An 18,980-nucleotide genomic window follows, 5' to 3' on the forward strand; every position below is an offset into this window, starting at 1 on the left:
CTCCTATTCCTTACCTTTTCTCCTCTACGTTTTCCTCTATTCCTAATTTTTGTCCATCTTCATACAAAGTCACTGATTTGGATTTTAATATAGCATTTTTATCACATGATAATAACACAAGCAATATTTTATATTGCCTGCCAAATTTTAGAGCATGGAGGAAACTCTCAAACTAATGATGTCTCATTATGGAGACAATTCTTTTCAAATTTGGAATTGGCTTCTATTCAAAGAATCTGAAATTGTCCAGAGACATAAAATGATTTCTAAGGGCTTTAAAGATTAGCTGGCCATAGTCTACTAGAAGAATATACTAAATGTCATCCTAGCAGTTTTATAAGAGTGAAATGTATCTTTTGGAGTACTTTATTTACATCAAGAATATGAAATTAGTAAGAAGGGTTACAACGTCCTTGTGCCCCTTAGGATACTTATGAAGCTGACACACTTGCCTTCCTGGCATATATGTGGGTATATGGTAGGGTGGAAAAATGGTATGGTAGAAAGGCCACTGGATTTTGGTGTCAAAGGAATTGGATTCCAGTCCCAGCTCTGATATTTACTACCTACGTGATTTTGGGCAACTTGTATAACCTCTCTGTAAAATGATTAAGGCTGAACTAAATTACCTCACTTGAAGATGGCTTCTAATTCTAATCTGATTAAATATGATTATCCTAAGTTAATCATTATTTACAATTATGTTATGAACAGTGGTTTGGCCCAAGCCAGGAAGGAAAGGTGTTTTAATTAAGATGAGTCATAGATAAATATTAATATTCCCTTTACCATATTATACAGATTATTGTGCTTTTACCTCAAAGAACAAGTGAGGCTTATGAGGCAATCTCAAAATCATTACTGAAAAATATTTCAAAATTTCTTAAATATTAATCTTACTTTCTTAGATTTGGAAAATGGAAAACTCTGAGTCTTTCACCTATTGTATGTTCATCAATCCTCAGACATAATCGTATTCCATCTATATTTATAGGTCTTTTCCATCAGTCCAAATCCTACAGTTCAGTGTCTTGGGAAGAGTGGGAAAGTAAGAAGATGTGGTTCAAGTCTAGGCTATCACACATATTAGTAACTTGGGCAAATCACTTTACATTTTCACAGAGCAGTTTCTTTATCTGTAAGAGAATAATATTTGCAATTGCTACCTCCTAGGGATTTTGTAAGTTTATTGTTTTCCTTGCTCCTTTCTTTGCTCCCTCCCTTTTTCTCTTCCTCCATCCCTCCCCTCCTTCTTTACTTCCTTTTTACCTTCTTTCCTTCTTCTCTTTCCTCCTTCCTTCTCTGCTACAAACATTCATAAAGCACCTACCATGTGCCAAGTATTGTGCTAGGATGCCCTCAAAGAGTTTACATGCTATCACGGGTAATTGTGGTGACAGAGAACAACACATACGCAGATAAGTAAACACAAAATATATACAGAAAAGGAAATTATTTTTGGTGGGATTAGGCACTAGCAACTGAGGCTAGCTCTCATGTAAGAGATGGAAATTGAACTGAGTTTTGGTAGAAGTTAGAGGCTTTAACAGTCAAGGGTGATAAGAGGAGAATATGCCAGGATTATTTTAAGACAACCTGTGCAAAGGGATGGAAGATGGAAATGAAATGATATGTGTGTGGAACAGGAAATAAGGATAATTTGGTTGGCTCATTCGAATGGGTCAAGGAAGGTACTGTACAATAAGTATTAAAAGATAGATTGGAGACAGATTTTGAAGGGCTTTAAAAGTTAAAGGGGGGGGCGGAGCCAAGATGGCCACATGAAGGCAGCTACCGGAGCTCTCTCACAAGGTCTGTCAGATTCCCATAAAAAAGTGAATTTGAGCAGATTTGAGAGAGTCAGAAACCGCGAGCAGTCTGCGTGGGGCAAATTTCCAAGCTGGGAAAGTCTGAAAGGCCGAAGGCACGAATCTGTAGGCTGGGAGAGTGCTCAGCGTGGGCGTGCGGAGCTGCTCCAGACCAAAGTGGAAGCGGCCAGCCGGGAAATCCATGTGGGAGACGGGCTGGGAGAAAGCCCGAAACCGGCGGAGATCCCCAGGCCACCCAACACAGGGCGGCAGTCTGTGGAAGCGAGGAGAGGCAGCGCAACACCACCACCCAGGAAAACACCAACTCCTGATGTTTACAGCCCAGAAACTGGGCTTTTTGAACTTCCGGGAGACATAATGACCAGGCAAATGGCTCTAATCCCTACCCCCCTCACCCAGAGAATTCCTCAGGAGAAAAAAAAGAAAGCTGGAACAGAGGAGAAAGTAGTGGGGCTTCAGTGGACAAGTAGTAGAAGCTCATTAGTCCCAGAGGGGCAGAGTCGGCAGGGGTCAACACCAGGAGCCCAGACGTAATCTTGCTCCCCCAGGGGGAGTGCCAGACATCAGCTCAAACAACAAACAGCTGAGACCATTGCGGAAAAGCAAGTGCTGGAGAGCACCCATAGGGAGTGAGACACCAGGGAGCCAGACCCCTCCCCCACACCTCAGGAAACTGAAGACTATAATTCTAGACTCACAATCCCCAGAATAAGAAAGCTGGGACAGAGCGCCCTGAGCCCCACAGGCAGAAATTTGTTCTAACGCCAGGAAAAGGCAAAACAACAAACATGAAGAAGAATACAAAAAAACCGAGGACAATAGATTCTTTTTATGGAGACAGGCAGGATCAAAATACCAATATGGAAGACGGCAGCAATGACACTATAGATGTGTCTGATACCTCAAAAGGTAATATGAACTGGTCTCCAGCCCAAAAAGCATTGCTGGAAGAGCTAAAGGAGGATTTTAAAAACCAAATTAGGGAGCTAAAAGAAGACGAAATAAAGTCCCTAAAGAATAAGATTGGTGAAATGGCTACGGAGACACAGAATCTAAAGAGAGAAAATGACACCCTGAGAAGTAAAATCAACCAATTGGAAAAAGAGACTCAAAAGCAAAATGAAAACACTAACTCATTAAAAATTAGAGTTGAGCAAGTGTAAGCTAAAGAATCTATGAGGCACCAAGAAGTAATAAAGCAAAACGTTAAGAGTGAAAAAATAGAAAAAAAAGGTGAAATACCTGATTGGGAAAACAACTGACCTGGAAAATAGATCCAGGAGAGACAATTTAAGAGTTATTGGTCTACCGGAAATCCACAATGAAAAAAGGAGCCTTGACAGTATCTTTGAAGAAATTATCAAAGACAACTGCCCAGAGGTCCTAGAACCAGAGGGCAAAATAGTCATTGAAAGAATTCACCGATCACCCCCTGAAAGAGATCCCAAACTGAAAACACCAAGAAATATTATAGACAAATTTCAGAACTATAAACTCAAGGAGAAAATACTGCAAGCAGCCAAAAAGAAACAATTCAAATATCAGAGAACTACAGTCAGGATCATGCAGGATCTCTCACCTTCCACATTAAAACATAAGAGAAATTGGAATATGATATTCCGAAGGGCAAAGGAGCTGGGACTACAACCAAGGACCAACTACCCAGCAAAACTAAGCATAATTTTTCAGGCAAGGCGATGGACATTCAATGAAATAAGGGAATTCCAGACCTTCCTGATGAAAAGGCCAGAACTCAATGGAAAATTTGATCTCCAAATACAAAACTCCAGAGAGACATAAAAAGGTAACCAGGGGGAAAAACCCCACAAATCTTATTAACCAATAAGGGCAGGTTGTTTACATCTTTATGTGGGATTATGTCATCTTATGTATGTTTCATATATATATACACATATATACATATATGTGTATATATATATATACACATATATATGACAGTCTTGAGAATGGTACAGTTATTATGACAATTGAAAGGGATATACATAGGTTGTGAATGCCTGTATAAATTAACTGATGTAAAGATATAAAATATAAGTAAGAGATATAAACGGAGGGCTATGAGAGAAGCGGTAAGGAGGTAGTAGAAAAGGGTAAATTACACCAAATGTAGTGGCACAAAAACATATTATAGTAGAGGGAAAGAAGGGAGGGAGAAGAGCAGTATTTGAGCTTTACTGTCATCTGATCTAGTTCAAGAAGGGAATAACATACCCTTATAAGTTTAGAAATCTAACTTGTCCTATGGGAAGTAGGAGTGGAAGGGGGGAAAAAGGGAGGGGGTGGTCAGAAGGGAGGGGAGAAGTAGCAAGTGGGAAACGGTAAGATAAGGGAGGGGAATAAAGAGGGAGGGTTAACTGAGGAACGCGGCGGTCTAAAGCAAAACTTTGTTGAGGAGGAGAAGGGGAAAGGGAGAAATAAAAGCATAAACAGGGGGAATTAGGATGGAGAAAAAGACACAGATAGAAATCATAACTCTGAACGTGAAGGGAATGAACACTCTCACAAAACAGAAGCAGATAGCAGAATGGATTAAAAACCATAATCCTACAATATTCTGTCTACAAGAAACGCATTTGAAACAGGAGGATACACATAGGGTAAAGGTAAAAGGCTGGAGTAAAATATATTGCACCTCAGCTAAAGAAAAAAAAGCAGGTGTAACAATCCTAATCTCAGACAAAGCAAAAGTAAAGATAGATTTAATTAAAAGAGACAAGGAAGGACATTATATCCTGCTAAAAGGCACCATAAACAATGAATCAATATCATTGCTTAACATATATGCACCAAGTGGTAAGGCATATAAATTCTTAGAGGAGAGGTTAAGGGAGTTACAGGAAGAAATAGACAGTAAAACTATAATATTGGGAGACCTCAACCTCCCCCTTTCTGAACTTGATAAATCTAACCTCAAAATAAATAAGAAAAAAGTTAAGGAGATAAACAGAATTTTAGGAAAGGCAGATATGATAGACCTCTGGAGAAAACTGAATGGGGATAAAAAGGAATATACTTTCTTCTCAGCGGTACATGGCACATACTCAAAAATTGACCATGTACTAGGGCATAAAAACCTCACAATCCAGTGCAGAAAAGCAGAAGTAATCAAAGCATCCTTTTCAGATCATGATGCAATAAGAATCATTTTTAATAAAGAATCATGGAAAAATAAGCTAAAAACTAACTGGAAACTAAATAATCTAATTCTAGAGAATGAGTGGGCCAAAGAACAAATCAGAGAAACAATTAACAACTTCATTCAAGAGAATGACAATAATGAAACAACATACCAAAACTTACGGGATACAGCAAAAGAAGTTCTTAGCGGAAGTTTATATCCCTAAATGCTTACATGAATAAAATAGGGAAAAAGGAGATCAATGATCTGGGCATACAGCTGAAAAAGCTAGAAAAAGAGCAAATTGAAAACCCCCAATTAAATACCAAATTAGAAATACTGAAAATCAAAGGAGAGATTAATAAAACTGAAACCAAGAAAACTATTGAATTAATAAATAAAACAAAGAGCTGGCTTTATGAAAAAACCAATAAAATTGATAAACCTTTGGCCAATTTGATTAAAAAAAAGAAAGAAGAAAATCAAATTACCAGTATCAAAAATGAAAAGGGTGAGGTCACCTCTAATGAAGAGGAAATCAAAACAATAATTAGGAATTATTTTGCCCAACTGTATGCCCATAAATGTGACAACCTTAGAGATATGGATGAATATATACGAAAACATAAACTGCCCAGGTTAACAGAAAAGGAAGTAAAATTTCTAAATAACCCCATATCAGAAAAAGAAATTGAGCATGCCATCAATAAACTCCCTAGGAAAAAATCTCCAGGGCCAGATGGTTTTACATGTGAATTCTATCAAACATTTAAAGAACAACTAATTCCAATACTTTGTAGACTATTTGGGAAAATAGGTGAAGAAGGAGTCCTACCAAATTCTTTTTATGACACAAATATGGTACTAACACCCAAACCAGGCAGAGTCAAAACAGAGAAAGAAAAGTATAGACCAATTTTCCTAATGAATATTGATGCAAAAAAATTAAATAAAATATTAGCAAAAAGATTGCAGCAACTCATCACGAGAATAATACATTATGACCAGGTAGGATTTCTTCCAGGAATGCAAGGCTGGTTCAATATTAGGAAAACTACTAGCATAATTGACCATATCAACAACAAAACTAGCAGAAACCATATGATCATCTCAATAGATGCAGAAAAAGACTTTGACAAAGTACAACACCCATTCCTATTAAAAACACTAGAAAGCATAGGAATAAATGGAACCTTCCTCAAAATTATAAATAGCATCTACTTAAAACAATCGACAAGCATTATTTGTAATGGGGATAAGCTAGATGCATTCCCAATAAGATCAGGGGTGAAACAAGGATGTCCATTATCACCCCTACTATTCAATTTGGTACTAGAAACGTTAGCTGTAGCAATAAGAGAAGAAAAGGAATTGAAGGAATTAGAATAGGAAAAGAAGAAACTAAATTATCACTTTTTGCAGATGATATGATGATTCATTTAGAGAATCCTAGAGAATCAAGTAAAAAACTACTTGAAATAATAAACAACTTTAGCAAAGTTGCAGGATATAAAATAAACCCACATAAATCCTCAGCATTCCTATACATTACTGACAAAGCCCAACAGCAAGAGATAGAAAGAGAAATTCCATTCCAAGTTACTGAAGGCACTATAAAATATTTGGGAGTCTATTTGCCAAGACAAACCCAGGGCCTATATGAACATAACTATGACACACTTTTCACGCGAATAAAGTCAGATCTAAATAAATGAAAAAATATCAGTTGCTCATGGTTAGGCTGAGCTAATATAATAAAAATGACAATTTTACCTAAATTAATCTATCTATTCAGTGCCATACCAATCGACCTACCAAAAAATTATTTTACTGAGCTGGACAAAATAATAACAAAATTCATCTGGAAAAACAAGAGGTCTAGAATATCTAGGGTACTAATGAAAAGAAATGCTAGAGAAGGTGGCCTAGCCATACCAGATATTAAACTGTACTACAGAGCAGCAGTCATCAAAACTACCTGGTACTGGTTAAGAAACAGGGGTGTGAATCAGTGGATAGGTACACAACATGGAGAAATCAACAACTATAGCAATATACTCTTTGATAAACCCAAAGAGGCCAGCTTCTGGGCTAATAATTCACTATTTCACAAAAACTGTTGGGAAAATTGGAAAATGGTAGGGCAAAAACTGGGCATAGACCAATATCTTACACCATATACCAAAATAAAGTCAAAATGGGTTCATGATTTAGGAGTGAATGCTGATAGTATAAATAATTTGGGAAAGCAAGGAATAGTTTACTTATCAGATTTATGGAAAAGTAAAGAATTCATGACCCAACAAGAGATAGAGAGCATTACAAAATCCAAAATGGATAATTCTGATTATGTCAAATTGAAATGTTTTTGTACAAAAAAAGCCAACGCAACAAAAATTAGGAGGGAAGCAGAAAATTGGGAGAAAATCTTTGCAACTAGTATCTCTGATAAAGGCCTCATTTCTAAAATATACAGGGAACTGAGCCAAATATATAGAAATACAAGCCATTCCCCAATTGAGAAATGGTCAAAGGATACGAACAGGCCGTTTTCAGAGGAAGAAATTAAAGATATCTATAGGCATAGGAAAAAATGCTCTGGATCACTACTGATTAGAGAAATGAAAATCAAAATAACTCTTAGATACCACAACTCTCCTGTAAGATTGGCTAAAATAACAAAGCAGGAGGATGATAAATGCTGGAGAGGATGTGGGAAAATTGGAACATTGTTACACAGCTGGTGGAGCTGTGAGATGATCCAGCCATTTTGGAGAGTAATTTGGAACGACGCCCAAAGAGCCATAGGAATGTTCATACCCTTTGACCCAGCAATACCACTTCTAGGGTTGTATCCCAAAGAAATCACACAAGAGCGAAAGGGACCCATATGTACAAAGATATTTATAGCAGCTCTTTTTGTGGTAGCCAAGAATTGGAAATCAATTGGGTAATGGCTGAACAAGTTGTGGTATATGAAGGTAACGGAATACTATTGTGCCATAAGAAATGGGGATGATACGGACTTCCTAACAACCTGGAAAAACCTACATGACATAATGCTGAGTGAGCGGAGCAGAGCCAGGAGAACATTGTACACAACCACAGATATATGGATTCCGTGAGGACCAACCCTGACATACTTCACTCTTCTCAGCAACGCAAGGTGCAAGGACAACTCCAGGGGACTCACGATGGAGAATGCTATCTTCATCCAGAGAAAGAACTGTGAAGTTTGAATACAGATTGGGGCACACTACATGCTCACCTTTTTCTTCTCTTTGGTTTTTGTTTTTGGGGGGGTTTTTTTGGTTCTGTCTCTTCTTTCTCATGATTCATTCCATTGGTCATAATTCTTATCCACAACTTGACTAGTGTATAAATTAATTCAATGCGAAGTTATACATGGTAGTTATATGAGATTCCATGCCGTCTTGGGGAGAGAGGGGGGAGGGAGGGGAGAAAATCTGGAACTCAAAATTATGTAGAACCATGTGTGGTAAACTAAAAATAAAAAAAATATTAAAAAAAGTTAAAGAGAGGATTCTGAATCACATGAGCAACAAGATGGAATATTAAATATTTTCTCTGACTCCCCACAACATCTCAAACTTCTCCAAACAGAAATTATGCATTAAAGATAAAGCAACTTTAGTAGTCTCCATGACCATCCATCTCCATGTGCATCTCCATGCACATCCAAAATCTAAAAGAAGGTTTAAAAAACAAAATGAATCGATGCTCATTGACCCTGAGCTCACTTTGCACCCCTCCACAATCTCCCATGCTTCTAATAGTGAGACTACTCTAGCACAGTCTTACAACAAAATGTACTCTAGTCTCCCATTCCTCTTTCCAGTGCCTTGGAGATCCCAGCTCCAATTTGGCCTGGCTACAACACATAGACAGTTAGCCACAGCACCTTAGGAACAAAAGCTTGCCTGGAGCCACAGCCCTGTACCACCAGAACTACAAAACTCAGAACTGCCCGCACTACCAGTAGGCAAAGGCAGACAATCATGTAGTACCAACTCTACAAAGCTTTTAACTTCAGGTGCCAGTCCAAAGAACTAAGGAAGAGAGGGAACAAGACAGGATATTGTGGGGGGCAGGGGAGAGAGGAGGTACTGTGTAGCCAAGGCTGAGGAGAAGAGCAAAGCATCAAGTTAGGGTCAGTTCTGACCACTCAAAAGACACTTGGAGCAGAGACCTAACCTGGTGAAATGTGAATTGCCTCATATGGGAGGAGGCCAAGACACTGAGATCCATCCCCCAAGGAAACCACAAAGGGGAGGGAATCAAAGTGATCAATAGGGAAAATGCAGCAGGGAGATTGAAATTATCAAAGATTTCAGGAAGGATAAAACTCAAAGACCTTGAACACAAATAGATAAATCAGTGGAAAAAATAACAACAGAAGGAGAAATAAGGCCTCCAAATCTAGTAAATTAGTTTGGACATATATAAATAAGTATTTCAAAATGAAGGAAAATGATCTAACACTTGATAACACAGAGGACCCAGTGGAATTTGAGGAGAGCAAAAGAAAAATGAGAAATATGAGAGCAGAATTTATAGCTTGAATAGTAAAATTAATGGGCTGAATAGAAAAATATGTACAATGGTAAGGCTCTTCACCAAAGAAACAAGAGATAATAATAAATAGGGAATTCGAAGACACATAAAGGAAGCACAATGTAGAAGAAGGGAAGCAAAAAAACAATAACACTAAAAGAAAATATGCTCACTAGGCAAGTAATATATACTGATGTCAAAGACAGGATGCATAGAGACAACCTAAGGATCGTAGATCTCCTTGAAGAACAAAACAGGACAAAAAACCTTAACACTATGATGAAGGAAATAATAGACAAGAACTACCCAGAATGTCTAAATAGAGAAAATGAAATTACAATTTGGAAGAATCACCTCCAGAAAATAAAATACCTGAAAGCTGCAAACTGCAGACACATAGTGGTTAAGCTTAACCATTTAATTCAGAAACAACAAGTTCTGTAAGCCATGAAGGAGAAAAGACCTTCAGATATGAAGGACGGGACATTTAGATAAGACATGACTATTCTGCATCCACTAGAAAACACAGGAGGAAATGGAATAATATGTTTAAAGAGCAATAAGGTCAGGACACTGCCCAGGATGACCTACTCTTCAAATCTGAGCTTAATCATACATGAAAAAAGATGGATATTCAATAATAAAAAAGAGTTTGAAACAATTTTAAAAAGAAAACAAGAACTAAAGAGATTATTTGCTTCTCAAATGCCCCAAACAACAAAAATGCTGGAAGAGTGAATAAAAGCAACAGCCAAGGAGAGCAACAGAGCAAAAAACAGAGAAACCACTAAGAGACTTCTTTCTAAATGTATATAAGGAGATAGACGTGAAGGTAGAAATCTGGGAGAAGTAACAGTGAAAGGGTAGATGGGGCATTATGGATAGAATCTGGTGATACCCTGCCACAGGTTAATTATAATTTTTGTGGGACTACAATACAACATGGGATAGAAGGTGACAGCGGGGTAGAGGAGCAGGGAGACAGAGAGGAGAATGTGACATGCCAGGGTCAAATCAAAGGGTAGCAATGAAGGGAAGATGACCTCTACAGTCAGAAAGAGAATACCTTCTGGGAGAGTGGGTGAGGAGGGGGAAAGATTAAGGGAGGGGAGGTAGGAGGCCTTACTTTGGTAGTGGGAAGGGGTTCCTCTGATGAATGTTCCTATAGGGGAAGAGAGATGATCTATAAAGGAAGATGAGAGCCTTACATTGGTTAAGGCCTACAGGATTTGGGGCTTGGAAAGTCTACTTTGGGAGGGTGGAGAGTTGGGAACGACTGGCACCTGGGGGAATGGAAGAGCATAGATCCATGGAGAAAATTTTGAGGCAGATGTGGAGGAAAAAAGGTAACTGGGGGAGGGCAGAGATCAGTGATGGGCTAAAAAAATCAGGGATGTGGTGGGGGAGGGCCAGTGTTCTCACTGACATATGCAATAATTGACATTGTTCTGTAAGTAAGGCAAAAGGAAAGAGGGGAATCCATGGGGCAATCCCTACAAGGCAGTGGCAGAAAAAACCTAAAGGCAAAAGCCTAGAATAGATACTTCAGAAGCTTTGATAGCATGAAGAATACATAGAAAAGACAGAGATGAGAGTCAAGAATCAGAAAATGAGAAATAGAGGAGAGATAATGAAGAACATGAGGAAAAACCTTTTTTTGGAAAGGGGTTGACAAAAAGGAAATTTAGAAAATGAATGAATAGGACTAGTTGAAAGGGAGGAGAAGAAGGTGGAACCTACTTGACCGAGAGGGAAAAAAAATGAGGGGGAAGAGTTATATAGCCAGATAAAGGCAGGAGAGAAAAAGGAAGTAATAAAACCCCAAATGGAAAGATTTTTTTTTAAAAAATGAGAGGTAGAGATCAGGGGTGAGGGGAAAAGAGTCAGTGGGAACATGGCTATCTTACCAAATGGTTAAAGTGAGTAATTGAAGGAACATAATATAAGAATGTAAGAAAAGAAGAGAAAAATCAATATAAGAAAAGATGCAGTAAATTTAATCTTAACTCTCTTAACTTTAAACATAACTGTATTGAATAATCCAATAAAACAAAAAAGAGTGACAAATTAAGAAAACAAAACTCTAAAATCTGTTGCTTATAATAAACACATTTAAAAAACAAAGACATACACACAATAAAACTAAGTGGATGGAAGAAACATTTACTATGCATTAAGTGAATCCAAAAAGGCAGGAGTTGCCATCATGTTACCTGACAAAGCAGAAAAAACATTCAAAATATAAAAAGGGATAAATAAATTAAATTTTGCTGAAAAAAAATCATGGGTAATACATCAATATCATCAAAAAACTTATATACCGCAAATACCTTAGCATCCAAATTAATAAAGGAAATATTACCAGAGTTTCAAGAAGACATAAATGGTAATACAATAGTGATAGGAGACTTCAATATCCTTCTATCTGTTTTGGATAAGCCTAACAGAAAGATAAACAAAAGGGAAAATATAGAACTGAACAAATTGCTGGAGAAACCTAAGTTAAAAGACACATGGCATCTTCTAAATGAGAAAGCAAAAATATATATACATATATATGTATATGTATGTATGTATGTATGTAGGTGTATATACACACACACTTATACATACTACCTGGAACTTTTACAAAAGTAGACCAAGTACGGCACAGAGATAGTGCAAACAAATGTCAAAAGGCAGAGAAAGTTAATACATCCTTTACAGACATAATTCAATAAGCATAAAAATTAGTTCAGAGACCACAAAGAAAAATATAGACCCAAATGGAGACTTAACAATGAAATCCTAAATAATTAGTGGGTCAAAGAACAAGTCATATAAACTAACTATATAAAAGAAAATGAAAAAAGTATGCAAAATTTTTGGTATGTAGCTAAAAGCAGTCCTCAGAGGGAAAATCATATCCTTAGAAACATATATTAACAAAATAGAAAGGATTAACGAACTGAATATGCATTTTAAAAAATTAGAAAATTAATGAATAAACCTAAAATAAGCACAAAAGAAGAGATATTAAAAATTAGAGGGTAAATAGATAAATCGGAAACAAAAAACCCTGTGGCAATGATAAATAAAACTAAAAGCTTGTCCTCCTAATGATGAAAAGAAGTAGGGATGAAAAGGGAATAGCACTTTTAGACCTCGATATACAAAGGATCATTCATCAAAACCATCTACTATTGGTTAAAGAATAAATAAATAGATCAATGGAATAGACAAGGGAGATTCCGAAACAATAAAATTCAACAAACCAGGAGAAAACACAAATTACCTAGGGAAAAAACTATTTGATACAAACTCCCGGGAAAAATGGAAAGCAGTCTGGCAAAAGTAAGGCTTAGACATTACATATATGTATGTATGTGCATGTGTATAAATAATATTCATTCCTCAATAGATAATGGTCAAAGGATATGAACAAATAGTTCTCAAAAGAAGAACTGCAAAGTATTCACACCACATGAAAAAAGTTCCAAATCACCAATAATAAGAGAAACATAAATCAAAACAATTCTGAGGTTTTACCTCATACCCTGTAAGTTGTCAAAAATGACAGAAAATGGCAAGAGTCAATGTATGCGGGGTTTTGGAAAGATTAATACATTGTTGGCAAAGCTGTGAAATGATACAACCATCTTAGAAAGCAATCTGGAATTATACAAATAAAGTAATTAAAATATCCATATCCTTTGAACCAGAGACTTCATTATTGGGCTTTTATCTAATGGAAGCCATCAACAAAGAAGAAAATCCCCATATACTCTAAAATATTTATTGCTACACTTTTTGTGATAGCAAAGAATTTGAAACTAAGTAGATGTCTATCAGTTAAGAAACAGATAAACAAATTATGGTACATGAAAATAATGGAATATTACGGTGCTATAAGAAATTGTGTGTATGTGTGATAAATACAGAGAAGCATGGAAAGATCTATATAAACTGATGCAGAGTAAAGTAAACAGAACCAAGAAAACAATATACAATAAGTACAACAATATAAATGGAAAGAATAACACACCAAAAAATCAAAGTAAATTTAACAAAATTATAAAGATCAAACAGCACTCAACTGCATAGATACGAGAAACGCCCAACGTATCCCTTCATGAATGTGGGAGGTCCACAGGTTTTACACATTGCACACATTCTCAGGCTTTTTTGATATACCTATCAGTTGTGCTTCCTTTTTTATTCCTATCTAAAAATAGTGTCTGTCATATGGGATAGCTGTCTAGGAACAAGAGGGGAGAGGGAAAGATACTTAGGATAACTATGGTGAAGTAGGAAATAGAAAATATCAATAAAATTCATTTTAAAAAGCCTAACTGAGGAGTTTACATTTTATCTAAAAGAAAACAGGGAGACAACAGAAGTTTTTGAGCTTCTCTTTTAAAGTCAGTATCATTGGCATTCTGCAAAGAATTTTTGCTCTGGGCCATACTGATCCTAGTGTCCTTATTTCTCAGAATGGTGACATGTTCCTTTTTGGATACTCCAAGTTTTGATAACTGCACCAACCCAGAGGCTCTCTGATTTGCTTTCTATATTATATGGGCATCCAATCTAAAATGTTTCTCCACGTTTTCTTTGCTTGTGTGATACAATCATTTTCATATCATCATCATCATCATCCAAGTCCATTCATTATCCATTGTCATTATAATGAGAGTGGGTAGACAACAGCAAAATAAGGGAATGCTAGTCAGACTGATATAAAATAGTTAGCCTGTGCACTGAAACCATCATGGTAGCTGTAAAGGCCTGGCAGGAACCCTGGATTGTTGGCCAAGTGAGTTCTGAAAATACCATTGAATGGATTAGGCCCCTAGCCTGTGTAATAAAAACTCTTCTATGAATCAAAGAAATAAATGGGGTGGCATAGAATTGTCATCTTGTCCTAATGGAAACTTGATATTAATCAGTTCGCCATTAAAGGCAGTGGACCTAACGGCAGTCCTTTGTTTTATTGTACCACAAGAAGGCAAAATATTTAGGAATAAATTATAAATGTGAATATTTCAACTGCTGGAATGCTTTAGTACAAATGGCACTAAACCCTAAATTAAGCAAACCACAAGTGTACATTAAATGTACTGAGGACGTGAATACTTTCATTATGTACCAGTACTACATCAAAAACAATTTGATTCCTAAGATTACATTAGATGAAACTGAAGAGCTACTAAAATAAAAAGAGGGAAATTGGAAACACATGTTACCATTTACAGACACGTACACACACACAAACACACACACACACACAGAGTCTCAGCTCCAAATCAAACATCAGTGTACTATTGACCAGTGTAGGGGCAATTATAAAAGTGATTTGATTCCTAAGCTTACATGAAATCAAGGTGCTTACTAAAATCAAAAAAGGGAGAAATTGAAGACTCTGAAATCATCGAAAATTCTCACATAATGCAAACTCTAGAAATTATACCTAAAAACAAAACAAATGACAAAAACATGCATACTTAGACTAGAATTTCAAAAAGATCTTTTTAAATTTGGCTGTGTGAATTCAAGTAGGAGGATAATTATAATAAAACAGAGTAATTTTTTGAAGAGTTGGAATTTGTTATAACCATCATGAAAAATACATTCTCTGACACTATTTGGCAGAAAATGTAAAAACACAGGAGAAAAATACGAATAATAAAAGAAGTCCCCTAAAGACAGACATCAAATACCAACATGTCAGAAGCAACTTGGGAGAGCTGGTGAAAAGTTTCAGAGAGGCATGTGAAAATTATATCAATATCTACTGGTAAACATGGTTGAATATTTGAACTCTCAACTAAAGGCAACAAAAATAAATATATGAGGAAAGATAGAGAAATCAAAAGTATATCAGAAATCCTAGATTTCCTTAATTAATATTTGAAAACAAATATTAAAAGCAAAGTTAAAGGGGAAGGCAATACAAGTAGTTAGAGCAGCACGGAAAATAAAATAAGTAATTCAAAATCCATAACATTTACTACAGAATTTTGAGAAGTAAAGAATTCAGGAGTAAAAGAGAATCCCCAATGGAAAAGGACGGAGATAATTTTTAGTCAAGTCCAAGAAATCCAATACAAGGAAAATGTAAATTTTATCAAATAAAAAACAAAAAAACTTATGCATTGTTAATATAATGAATGATAGAATAGTTACAGTAAGTTAGGAGAATGAAACTCTAGTGTTTTTGTAAAACCAGAAAGTTGCATGGCCAGATAAGATTAATAATTACTGACTCAAATGTTTCACACTGGAATATGAATTACTAACAGATCACTTTGCTATATTCTTAGCTACAAATCTGATCTCACTTTTTTTTTAAAACAGAGAACTTAGTAACTTCAAATACAGCACATATTTATATGCTCTATAGAAAGTAGTCACAACTTGTATCAACAAAAACATTTATAAATACATAAAAAATAATAACATTGGCTGAGGAACAAAAAGAATTTGCCCAACAGTCCCAGGAGCATAAGGAGCAACTTATTATTATTTAGTAATTATTGAGTGAATTGCTAAAAATGTATTTTTTATATTATCTTTGTTGATTATGGCAAAGCCTTTGACTTGGTTCTGTATTAACAGCTTACACGTGTTTCAGATATAAAAAATAGATGCTAGAATAGTGAGAATGTTAGGAATATTTAATGTCCACATGGAAACTCTTTTCCATTAAAACATGCCAACAACACAATAATTCCAAGAGTAATTCATATGAAATATAGCATTTTTAAGGGAGGCAGTTTAATCTTAGTGTTAAATCCACTAAAATCCCTCTTAAATATATCTTGAGTTTGGCTTTCAAATTAAAGAGGGTGTTGATGAAATATTTTACTAATCACTTTATGGAAAAAGACATAAAAACAGCTCTTTCATCTCAAGGAATCTTGCTCCTGTGAAATCAAAATGCTAGTTCAATGTGTTAAAGTCTAAGTTCTTTTTTGTTGGTGTTGTTCAGTCATGTCCAACTTTTTGTGACCCCATTTGGTGTTTTCTTGGCAAAGATAGTGAAGTGGTTTGCCATTTCTTTCTCCAGCTCACCTTATAGATGAGGAAACTGAGGCAAACAGGGTTAAGTGACTTGCCCAGAGCCCCATAGTTAGTAAGTGTCTGAGACCAGATTTGAATTCAGGAAGATGAGTCTTCCTGACTCCAGTCCTGGCACTCTACCCACTGCACTGCCTAGCAGCCCTTGGTGCATATTAGGAGCTTAATGAATGTTTATTGATTGATTGATTTGAGAGATGATGAAATTGAGATTCAGAAGGATTTGTCCAAGGTCACAGTCAATAAGTAGAAGAATCAGGATGAGATACAGACCCACATCTCCTGATTCCAAGTCCACTCTGAATGAGTCACAAGATGACTTGCTCTTAACCTTAAGGAATCTTCAGAAGCAAAGCAGCCACTCCTCAATGTGGTTCCTTTGCTCCAGTCTTCTTTATTGTGATCCATATAAGTCTTGCACATATCTGCCTTGGGTTTATTCAGTTCCCCTCTCCTCTAGGCTTAGAGTTCTTTCTTTAAACCTCTTTGACCTTGTATATTGGTTGGAGGTTAACTTTAAATTAACTTTATTTTCTAATGTCTTCACATACTCCTTTTAGCCTCTTCTCACCTAATAGGGGTTGTAGTGAGCAAAGAAGTCAGTGCATGTCATTGCTATGTATAACCCATTGCTTAGTTGGGACCCTGGGTGCCTAATTTCCTGAAGGAATATTTGGCACCAGCAAACCTTGATCTCTTCTATTGTTACATTAATCAACCTGAACACACTTAGACACTGTACCTTTATTGTAAGAGGCAAGAGGGTAGGAAAGAAAAAAAAGGGAAAAATAATTTCTTTATATTCTTCATTTTAAAATATATACACATATATATGCGTATATACCCATATATACATATATGTATATATGTCCGACCAAAAAATTGACTATTCTCATTGTTTTATTTATTTTTAGGGAGGTGCTCTGTGTGGCCTTCCTCTATCTCCGGGTAATCAGTGGCTGTGCTGACGGGAAGATCCGCATATATAACTTTTTGAACGGGACCTGTCTGAAGGTGATGAAAGCCAATGGCAGAGGTGACCCAGTGCTGTCCTTCTTTATTGAGGGCAACAGGTGGGTGGTAGGTGTGGAGGTCAGAGCCATGAGCAATTCTATTTTGGATGATTCTATTCATCTCTTTTCAGATTTCTCATAGCACTTTGTCTGGACCTCTCCTTTGCACTCATCACATTCTGCTATGTATTATAGTTATTTTGTTTACATGTTTTATTCCCTATTAGTTTGTAAGCTCCATGAGGGCAGGGAATATATTGTTTCATCTTTGTATTCCCTCAGAGTCTAGCACAATTCTTGGACTATGTTAAGTGCCTAATAAATTTGTTAAATATTATTGAATTCTGGGAAACATTCCCTCGATTTGCTAATAAGAGGATTGATACAAGTGATACTGCAGTGGTAGAATCAATGAAATTTAGCAACTAATTGAATGTAGGGAGTAAGGAAGAAGGAAGGATTAAAGAGAACTCTGGGGGACCAAACAGATAATTGGGGCAATGCTATTACTTTTAAAAAAGAGATCTTTGGAAGGAAAGGCAAGTTTGGATGGGGTAGGGGGGTTCTGACAGTATATTCAATTGGAGATGTCCAACAGACTATTTCAGCTGTGGAACTAGATTTATGGGGAGAGATTGGAGCTGTATACATAGATTTGGGATTAATGTGTGTAGAGGCTGAAGGAAATTGATGAGCTCACCAAAAGAGAGAGTATAGAGGAGGATAAAATGACCCAGGACAGATTCTTTAGAGTTATCCACATCTAAATGAGTTGGAATTGAGTGAGTTGGAGGACAGATTAAGATTAGAATTGTTCTGTTTGAGCCTAAAGAAATGGGTAGAATTTGGAAAGAAGTACATTGGGTCCTGAAGTAGGGAAGAAACTTTCTAACAATTTTATCTACCCAGAAGTGGAATGGGTAGCCTTGTGAAGTAGTGGGTTTCCCCTCATTTGAGGTCTCCAGGAAAGGCTGGATGGCTATTTTTCTGGTATCTTTAAATAGGGATTGTTTTTTCCAGTGTGGGTTGGAATAGATGAACTGTTAGGTTCTTTTTGTATCTTTAAATAGGGATTGTTTTTTCCAGTGTGGGTTGGAATAGATGAACTGTTAGGTTCTTTTTAACTATGAAATTCTGATTCTCACTAAAAGTATGAGTATATATACACCATCTGATTACAACTATTATGGGAGAGTGAATTTGGGGGCTGAATTGGCTTTGCAAAAGTCTTAGAAACCATTTGGGAGTCAAAAACATCTCTTTATTATTAAACTTTTCCATGTTTGGAAGAAAATTATTTAAGTTTTTGTGCTGGAGTTCCCTTCCATAAAACAGGGTGCCATTCTTTTGCTACCAGGAAATTCT

General features: G+C 36.4%; 1 protein-coding gene across 1 annotated transcript in view; it reads left to right on the plus strand.

Annotated features, from left to right (window-relative positions):
- Positions 1-18,980, plus strand: part of CDRT1 (CMT1A duplicated region transcript 1) — a 143,535-nt gene that overhangs the window by 112,433 nt on the left and 12,122 nt on the right. Inside the window, exon 11 of the mRNA XM_036768809.1 lies at positions 17,517-17,675. Coding sequence (XP_036624704.1) covers positions 17,517-17,675 — 159 coding nt within the window. The remainder of the gene's footprint in view (positions 1-17,516; positions 17,676-18,980) is intronic.

The sequence above is a fragment of the Trichosurus vulpecula genome, chromosome 7, assembly GCF_011100635.1.
Source record: "Trichosurus vulpecula isolate mTriVul1 chromosome 7, mTriVul1.pri, whole genome shotgun sequence".
Taxonomy (NCBI): domain Eukaryota; kingdom Metazoa; phylum Chordata; class Mammalia; order Diprotodontia; family Phalangeridae; genus Trichosurus; species Trichosurus vulpecula.